Source organism: Tachysurus fulvidraco, chromosome 22 (assembly GCF_022655615.1).
Source record: "Tachysurus fulvidraco isolate hzauxx_2018 chromosome 22, HZAU_PFXX_2.0, whole genome shotgun sequence".
In the NCBI taxonomy this organism is placed as follows: domain Eukaryota; kingdom Metazoa; phylum Chordata; class Actinopteri; order Siluriformes; family Bagridae; genus Tachysurus; species Tachysurus fulvidraco.
This window is the reverse complement of record NC_062539.1, coordinates 2,746,089-2,756,088: the sequence shown is the minus strand read 5'-3', so window position 1 is coordinate 2,756,088 and position 10,000 is coordinate 2,746,089. Positions and strand designations below refer to the sequence as shown.

The following is a 10,000-nucleotide window of genomic DNA, read 5'->3' as shown; positions in this document are numbered from 1 at the left end:
GGGACGTGGAGGTAACGCAAGACATCTCAGTAAAACTAGCAGAAGTGGGAGGGGTAACGCGCTTTACTCACCACGGTAACCTCCTTGTCGTAATGTGCGTATGACGTCGCTTCCTGTTATCACGTGGGCAAACAGACAGCATGGTGCCTCCATGCTTGCAAAACATGCCACAAACTACGTTTAAACAGGAAATGACGGAATTTTACCGTACATATTTACAGCGGGTCTATTCGGACGGGATTAGTATTACCTGAGGTAATTTATCCGGACCTTTTTACAGAAGGTAAAAGTCGCCGTAATCTTTACTGACATTGACCGTAATGATTACCGAGATGGCACATTCAGACGGGACTAAAATCACAGAGAAGCTCTGGTAATAATTACTTTACCCCCCACGTCCCCACGTAGAACTAATCCCGTCCGAATAGGGCTTTTGTTACGCTCAATAAATTAAAAATCTGCCTCCACTGGCTCGGGGTTTATAGAACAATAAACCATAGCTGAACTTTTTTTTTCTACTGAGATTCTTTTTCATGAAGTAATAAAAATAAAAGGCTCCCAAGTTTTCATCTTGCTGTTCTTACAAACCTATAAATAACAGGATGAATTATTGATTTTCTTTTCCTGCTTATGGCAGAAGGTTTTTTTCTCTTCATCTGCAGATATTTCCTATCAGTGTCGTACCTGTGTGAGAGTGAGTGTGTACATGTGTGTACTTCTTTTGCTCCATTTAAATTTCCCTTATTGCAGTTTTTGCTTTTATGGCTCTACACTGCATCAGACCGTCTGGTGTTTATCTTACACTTGCAGAACGATGATGATAGAAATGATAGCTGGCGCATTTTGAAGCTTTAGTCTAATGGCACGCTGGAGAGTTTTCCAGTATTTCAGACTTAATCGGCTTTTCCTGATCGTATCACCTGACGGTATGTGATACTGTGTACAGAAGAGTTACTTTTCTGTGGCAAGAGTCAATTATACTCTTACTGACCACATTATTGGACTTTCTCATTCATTCATTCATTCATTTTCTACCGCTTATCCAAACTTCTCGGGTCACGGGGAGCCTGTGCCTATCTCAGGTGTCATCGGGCATCGAGGCAGGATACACACTGGACGGAGTGCCAACCCATCACAGGGCACACACACACTCTCATTCACACACACACTCACACACTACAGACAATTTTCCAGAGATGCCAATCAACCTACCATGCATGTCTTTGGACCGGGGGAGGAAACCGGAGTACCCGGAGGAAACCCCCGAGGCACGGGGAGAACATGCAAACTCCACACACACAAGGCGGAGGTGGGAATCGAACCCCCAACCCTGGAGGTGTGAGGTGAACGGGCTAACCACTAAGCCACCGTGCCCTCCGGACTTTCTCATGCAATTATCTAATCAGCCAATCACGTGGCAGGATCAGAACCTGTCCAGTTTCTGTGAATCTTTACGCACTGTAGTATTAGATTCCTGCTCTTGGCTGAATTTGTTATTCGATCTGAGATGCTTTTCTGCTCACCACAGTTGTAATTAGTGGTTAAAGTTATAAAATGAAGTTGGTCCAAAGCAAAAGTAAGCGGTAAGAAAATGCGCCCCGTGACCTTTCCCCTTCGGTGAACTGCTTTTTCTACCAGTTGAATTTCATGTATGTTTCATCTCATCACTGTTTTAGCTGTAAAACAAGAGGGTAGTTTTCTGGTGTCTCCTGGAAATCTGAACATACTATAGAAAGAAATAAAACAATTTTGGCTGCTGCATAAATAATTTGGTTTTAAACCTTGGGATAAAGAAAGGGGAATAATGCAAACAGACGTCCATAGACGATAAACACAGACCCGCCAGACCGCCCTCTAGTGTTCAGGCAAGGAACCGCCCAGACGTCCATGACACCTTTGTTTGTTGGAGAAAGTCTGTCTGTAAAGTTGATCCGAAGCAACCAGTGACCATGTTTTTCTTCAGCTAACGATGTCCATGTGCTCTGCCCTTTGGTGAACTGCTTTTTATAGCAGATGTATTTCATGTGTGTTTCATCTCACCACAGTTTTAGCTTAAAGAAAAAGGGGGAAAAATGTCATTCATTTTCTGTTTTAAAATGTCGTCGTAGAAAAATATCACCCATGCAATTATCAATGCAGACAATCACATGGCAGGAGTTCATTCACCTCAAGGTTACAGTAAGTCTTGTCACACATCCTTTTCCGCCCGCACGGCTATTTCCTGTCGGCTGAACCCCGATCTTTTACATGCATATTGACTAAAGCTCTGTACTCATATGCATACGCGATGATGCCACACCGTCGACCGTCAGAACTGTGATAACGTCACGAACGAGCAGGTGGACATGCGTATATTCAGTGTGAAATGATTCAAAATGTGTCATGATGTAGCGTAATAAGAAACATCCAAGGAAGGGATCTCTGAAGGGTTGAAGCAAGACTGACGGAAGAACAGTGGGGAAAAAAAATACAGAATCTCTAATGCCGACTATCTCGGACTCGGCAGCAAAATAAATGAATAGTGAAGAGGGTGTAGTCCACGGTGTATTCTCAGCACTTGAAAGTGGTAGTGTCATAAAAAATTCTGTGTGAAGTCACATCTATAACTTGTGTCCATATATAAATAATAATATGTTGATCAATGTCTGGGTTTTGCACTGAAGGAAAAAAGCAAGCAGATAAAAACCAAACAAAAAAAAAAAGAGAATATCGCCACGTGTATCAGCTGACGAGAGCTAATTTTATGAATGTAAGTCTAATGCAGTGGCACGGTGGCTTAGTGGTTAGCACGTTCACCTCACACCTCCGGGGTTGGGGGTTCGATTCCCACCTCCGCCTTGTGTGTGTGGAGTTTGCATGTTCTCCCCGTGCCTCGAGGGTTTCCTCCGGGTACTCCGGTTTCCTCCCCCGGTCCAAAGACATGCATGGTAGGTTGATTGGCATCTCTGGAAAATTGTCCGTAGTGTGTGTGAGTGAATGTGAGTGTGTGCCCTGTGATGGGTTGGCACTCCGTCCAGGGTGTTTCCTGCCTCGATGCCCGATGACGCCTGAGATAGGCACAGGCTCCCCGTGACCCGAGAAGTTCGGATAAGCGGTAGAAAGTGAATGAAAGTCTAATGCAAGTGTATTTTTTTATTGAGCTAAATTTCTATTCTATTCTCCTCACCAGACCGGAGTTTAGTTCAAAGCAAAAGCGACACGTTTTCTTCCGTCATTCGTCTCCTTTCCCCTTCGGTGAACTGCTTCTTCTTTCAGGTGAAATTTCAAGGGTGTTTCATGTCACCACTTTTTTTTCAAGGCTAAAAAAAGTCTAGTTTTCTGGTGTCTAAATAAAGTCTAAACATCAGGAAAATTTAGCTGAACCAAAAATATTGGCACCTCTTATTCAAACCTTGGTATTGTAGAGAAAGCTGAAAATGATCCTTATTCAAGGCCAATATGAGAATCATTCAGATTATTTTCATTCATTCATTTTCTACCGCTGATATGAACGTCTCGGGTCACGGGGAGCCTGTGCCTATCTCAGGCGTCATCGGGGATCGAGGCAGGATACACCCTGGACGGAGTGCCAACCCATCACAGGGCACACACACTCTCTCATTCACTCACACACACACACACTACGGACAATTTTCCAGAGATGCCAATCAACCTACCATGCATGTCTTTGGACCGGGGGAGGAAACCGGAGTACCCGGAGGAAACTCCAGAGGCACGAGGAACGTGCAAACTCCACACACACACAAGGCGGAGGCGGGAATCGAACCCCCAACCCTAGAGGTGTGAGGCAAACGTGCTAACCACTAAGCCACCATTTCATTCAGATGTTTTTGGCTACTGCAGTGACGACAGCTGGACTTCAAACCATTGGCCATATGTTTAAAACAAATCAGATCATTATTAGTGTTTCTATAGTAACGAGTAAATCATAGGGACTTGTAGCATCATCGTCCATGTTTGATTGTAATTTATTAAAAAAAGTTGCTTTATTTACTAAAGAAGATCGTATCATTTTTAACGTCTTCTGCATTGGGCGCTTTTATTAAACATTTAGGTGAGGAGTCTCCGGTGTCGGGATTTTAGAAGCACCCATAAAAGCTTACAGGTGATAAGTGATATATTCTTACTTAGAAAGCATTGAAACTCTAAATGGATAAAGCAATTTAAAAATGCAGACTTTGGCAAATTGATGTGTTCTATGAGATATGGAACCCTGGATAATCGCCGCCGCCGCCGCCGTAATTCCACTTTGTGTCACTGATGATTTTCCTGGCCCTAAAGAGCAGCTGTTGAGACGAGAGTAGCGAGACTCATAACTCACACCACCACAAATAGAACACAATGCTGCAGGGAAGCGGCCTCGTCCTGACTCACCCCCACCCCCACCCCCCCGCTGCTTCCCCTTCTGTGATTGGTCAACCCTTAGCGAAGGTGTCAGCATGTAAAGGAGATTAATTGATATCGCTTTCACCTTGTGGATAAACGCGGAAAATCCGAGTAGGCTTTATTAGCACACGTCGCGAGGACACTTTAAACATCCGTTACAAGCACAACAGGGTGTTATTAACAAGCAGAGATGGAGACTCCGATTATTGGGCCCTGGTGGAAACTGGTGGAAATGCAAAACCGGCTGACGTCGTGTTATTGCGTGGGGGTGGAAACGTTAAGGAAATAAAATTGTGTTTCAGGGTTCTTGGGGTTGTTTTTTTTTTTTTTGGCAGAGACGAATAGAAAGTATAAACGGAAGTCGACACGATTCCAATCATATGTCCCTCTAGACTCCTGAGTGAAAACGGACTCGTAACACAGAGCAATGTGAAGCGATATCAAGTAGAAAGAGCTTTCACGCTTTAAGAACCGAACACTCACAAACTCACCTGTTTGACAGCATGCAGCAGCTTCCCGTAAGAGTAAACAATGACGAGGAACGGGACGATGAGGCAGAAGACAAAGAGGCAGATGATGTAGGAGATGTTGTTGGCCGTCTTGGACATCCAGTCCACCGAGCAGGTCGTCCCAGGGCCCTCCGGTCCGTAGCGACTCCATCCGAATAACGGTGGAAGAGTCCAGACGAGGGAGTAGACCCAGGACAGAATGACTCCTGCTGCAACCTTCCTGTAGTTGGTGACGTCGGGCACAGAAGGACACGTCATGGTGCAGTAGCGTTCGTAGGAAAGCACAGCCAGGGACATGAGCGACACGATGCCTGCAGAGATGCATGATTGGATAGAATATTATCATACAATACATTAGAAGCTCCAGATATCACAGTAAGTTGATCAATAGTCCTAAATGGCCACGGCTAAAAGTATGTGCACCCCTGACCTTCACACCTTTACAGTATGTGGTTCTTCTCTGTTGCCACAATGAAACTCCATGAAGAAATACTGTAGAGTGGAGGTTAAGTTTGGACAGACAAAAGCTTAGCGACGTGGATATAAAATAATGCCAAATGACGCTAACAAGGTGGCAGTACGTTTGTTATAGTAAATTAGAACTTAATTGGCGTACAGAAGAAAAAGAGTAGCATGTTTTTCCTGGAACTAATGATCAGGTTGATCTTTCCTTCTTAACGAGGAATTGAGGAACTTAACATTCATTCATTTTCTACCGCTTATCCGAACTACCCGGGTCACATGGAGCCTGTGCCAATCTCAGGCGTCATCGGGCATTGAGGCAGGATACACCCTGGACGGAGTGTGTCTTTGGACCGGGGGAAACCCCCGAGGCACAGGGAGAACATGCAAACTCCACACACACAAGGCGGAGGCGGGAATCGAACCCCTGACCCTGGAGGTGTGAGGCGAACGTGCTAACCACTAAGCCACCGTGCCCCCTAGGAACATAACAGTGTAAGGAAATTATGTCATGTATGACTTAGCGAATGAAGTAACACACATGCTCGCTTCGTGTGGACAGCGTTTTATTTTGCCAAGTGAAAATATCTTGTAGAAATCCCTACACACCCATGTTTTTGTCTTTCTTTGCTAAACTGGCTATCCTGAGGCTACTACAGATTACCAGTTCCTGACTCTCCTTCACCCCTCACACCGCGACTCATTAACAGAGTCCTGACTCTGAGTCAACCTCAATGAACACCTTTAGGATGAACTGGAACTGGAGCTTTGTCAACATCCTGATCATCAGAATCTGATCTCACTAATGCTCTTATAGTTAAACAAACACAAATCCACAGAGCTCATACTGTATGGGTATTAAAAGGTACAAACGTTTGGTCATAGAGTCAACATGCTTAATGTACAAAAGTCGTACACTTGAACACAGATTCTCAACCATGGTCCTGGAGAAACATCTGTCTTCCCTGAAAGCAGGAAAAAAACACTATAGGAGGTTCTCCAGAGGGTTTTCCAAGGAAGTCTCCAGGAGCAAGGATGGGAAGCGTTGTACTTCATGATACGACCCAAAAAGGTGAAGACCAGGCAAGGGAGCATGCAGGTTGGAAGCTATTCCCTGATTCAGACACCTTTTACGTTTCTGGCCACAAACGTTTCTGGCCACAAACTTCAGATATATTATACATAAACACACACACACACACACACACACACACACACACACACACACACACACACACACACACACACACACACACACAGGTTTCTTGCCATTGTACAAAACTAACCAAAGGAAAAGGAAAATAATCAGTTGTTGAGGGAAAGTTGGGGGGGGGGGGCACGGTGACTTAGTGGTTAGCACGTTTGCCTCACACCTCCAGGGTCGGGGGCTCAATTCCCACCTCCGCCTTGTGTGTGTGGAGTTTGCATGTTCTCCCCGTGTCTCGGGGGTTTCCTCCGGGTACTCCGGTTTCCTCCCCCGGTCCAAAGACATGCATGGTAGGTTGATTGGCATCTCTGAAAAATTGTCCGTAGTGTGTGAGTGTGTGAGTGAATGAGAGTGTGTGTGTGTCCTGTGATGGGTTGGCACTCCGTCCAGGGTGTATCCTGCCTCGATGCCCGATGACGCCTGAGATAGGCACAGGCTCGCCATGACCCGAGGTAGTCGGATAAGCGGTAGAAGATGAGTGAGTGAGTGAGGGAAAGTTAAGGGTGAAAGTTAGATAAAATACTAAAGCAACAAAAATCCTCCTCTTGAGGAATTAACCCTGATTAACCTGATTGATTGTTACTGTCTAAGTTGCAAGCGAAGCTTTTACACTTTCCTGGCTGAAAGCTTCAAGCCCCTTTTTCATGCCGCATTAAGAATTTATTCAATGTTCTACTGAATGTGTTACAGACTACTGGGTTTATTTCTATTCAGATACAGCAATCAGCTCTCAGGCAATCAAAGCACCATTATGGACGAATGTTTGCTCGATTCAGAGGCGTCGCCACACTCTGACACATGGATCTGGTTCAAAAGTAATTACAATTATTTCAGGTTTTAATGATTCCATTTTAATTAGAACGTCTGGAGATGGAGACGGCTGACGTTCGACCCGAGATCGAAACTGCGATTTTCTGACTCATACCAGACACGCGGTAGTTTTAATACAGCTTAATTAAGTTGAGTCAACTGAGAAATACTGGGTTGTATTATTATAGATGGTATTAGGTTTAAATCATATAAAGTGGCTTTAGATGTGTGGAAATACAACACAGGCTTTAGATATCAGCAGGAAAATATTTTGTGAATAACTGCCTGTTCCTGTTATCATCACTTCCTCGGTTGAAGTTAAAGGCAGGGACTCAGATTTTTGAGAAACGCTTCAGAAAACCGAGTCGGCCCGAATAATAGACAAAAATCAAAACAAACGTGTAGCCAATGAGCAGAAAGGGGCGGGTCTTGTCAATATGGGTGGAGAGAGTGTTCAGTGTGCGTGTGAGACATTAGCAGAAAGCGGGTTTAACATTGACATGGAGGATAAAAACAAAGAAAGAAAGAGAAGAAAGGCTTACGATAAGGACAAGAAGTAGGACGTGTTAATATAGGATCAGCTTTCCAGCGCTGGAGAGAACTGAAGGAGCAGGAAGTTGGCCACATATTCACAGGTTGGAGTTTCCCGAGTCAATAACTGAGCTAAACGCTGTTACTACACAAATAACACCTCTTTTCTATCGTAGTAATGTAGAGAGGCAGCTACAACCGCGTTTTGTGTAGTAACAGCGTTTAGCTCAGGAGTTATCGACTCGGGAAACTCCGACCTGTGAATATGTGGCCGACTTTACTTAAGACGCCGAGGCGCTTTTTTTCCTTCTCGATAGGTGAGTAACGTTGGTTTTGCTTTGTTACACAGAACTAATATATGCCTTTGTCCTTTACATCATTATGCTTGTGTGGCATTTTTGCTTGTTTGTTTATCTACAATCGTATTGTTCTTCCCTTCAGCTATGATAAAGACACATTTCTTTCTGTTAGTCGCCTGGGTTACGTACAGTATGTATGTGTGGGCGGAGCTATCGATATAGGGGTGGGACCCATTTGGGTTAGGGGCGTGTTTGTTTTGGTGATTTCAAATGTCGACATTGGCTTTCAAAAATCGGAGACCGCGAGTTTAAGCAGATTTGTCGTGTTACTGAGAAAGCGCTACAGCTCTACTGCCAACTCTGACACTGGAGACTCCTTCCAGAAATGTTGCTATAAAGGGATCCTGCTTCGACTAATAAATGGTGCCGTTTATTATTGAGATCTTTTTTTTGTGGATGAATATTCCACCTGAAACCTGGTACTTTTTTTTTTGTTACAAACCCATTAAGGAAACTGCTGGAGCATATGGTGAGAAAATCTCCAAAGCTGCTGCTATTGATGAAAAATGGTGTTAATTGAATGCAAATGAAAAGACGAGCCTAGAAAATGACATCCATTGAGAACATAACAGGCTACTTCATGCTCATTAAATTTAATGTGATTAAAACTAAAATATTCTTCTTTGAACATCTGACCTCCTTCTGCTGCCTCGGAAAACGCAAAACACTTTATTTCAGCTCGCTCGAAGAAAAAATGAGAGGCTTACGAAAGTTTTTGTCAGACTAAAGGGGTGCTTACTAAAGTGGTAAAATGTCCATGCTAAAGTGTGTGTGTGTGTGTGTGTGTCTGTGAGTGTGTGTGTGTGTGTGTGTGTGTGTGTGTGTGTGTGTGTGTGTGTGTGTGTGTGTGTGTGTGTGTCTGTGAGTGTGTGTGTGTGTGTGTGTGTGTGTGTGTGTGTGTGTGTGTGTGTGTGTGTGTGTGTGTGTGTGTGTGTGTGAGAGAGAATGAACTTTCTTTCTCCTGTCATGTTCCTGAACTTAAAACTGATCCCAGTTATGACTTTAATGCTAATTCTGCATTCAAAATAAATTCAAATTAAATATAATTTTCTTTCTCTCATTGCTCTCGGTCCCTGCAGATGTGCTTCACTGTCATATTGTTTCTGAAAGACACTCACTCATTTTCTACCGCTTATTCGAACTTCTCGGGTCACAGGGAGACTGTGCCTATCTCAGGTGTCATCGGGCATCGAGGCAGGATACACCCTGGACGGAGTGCCAACCCATCACAGGGCACACACACACTCTCATTCACTCACACACACACACACTACGGACAATTTTCCAGAGATGCCAATCAACCTACCATGCATGTCTTTGGACCGGGGGAGGAAACCGGAGTACCCGGAGGAAACCCCCGAGGCACGGGGAGAACATGCAAACTCCACACACACAAGGCGGAGGTGGGAATCGAACCCCTGACCCTGGAGGTGTGAGGCGAACGTGTTAACCACTAAGCCACCGTGCTTCCACGATCAACTACATGTGAAGTAAAAAAAGAAATTTGCACGTTTATATTTAGCCTTCTGGGTCCACCTGCCTCTGCTGGGTGTGTCGTTAACCGAGTTCTGAGTTCAAGTTCAGCTTAATGGACGGAGAGACACAAGGGCAACAGGCTACGCAGATAAATAGAGTAAAAAGGTGGCAAGGTCAAAGGGTGAAGCAGATGGTCAGTTAGCATGTGGGAGCAATGTAAACATACAGAGAGGTTAATACATTAAAGTCCAGGCCTGAGG

General features: G+C 44.4%; 1 protein-coding gene across 1 annotated transcript in view; it reads right to left on the bottom strand.

The window, feature by feature from the left end:
- Positions 1 to 10,000, bottom strand: part of tmtopsa (teleost multiple tissue opsin a) — a 35,751-nt gene that overhangs the window by 21,872 nt on the left and 3,879 nt on the right. Inside the window, exon 3 of the mRNA XM_027158248.2 lies at positions 4,878 to 5,206. Coding sequence (XP_027014049.2) covers positions 4,878 to 5,206 — 329 coding nt within the window. The remainder of the gene's footprint in view (positions 1 to 4,877; positions 5,207 to 10,000) is intronic.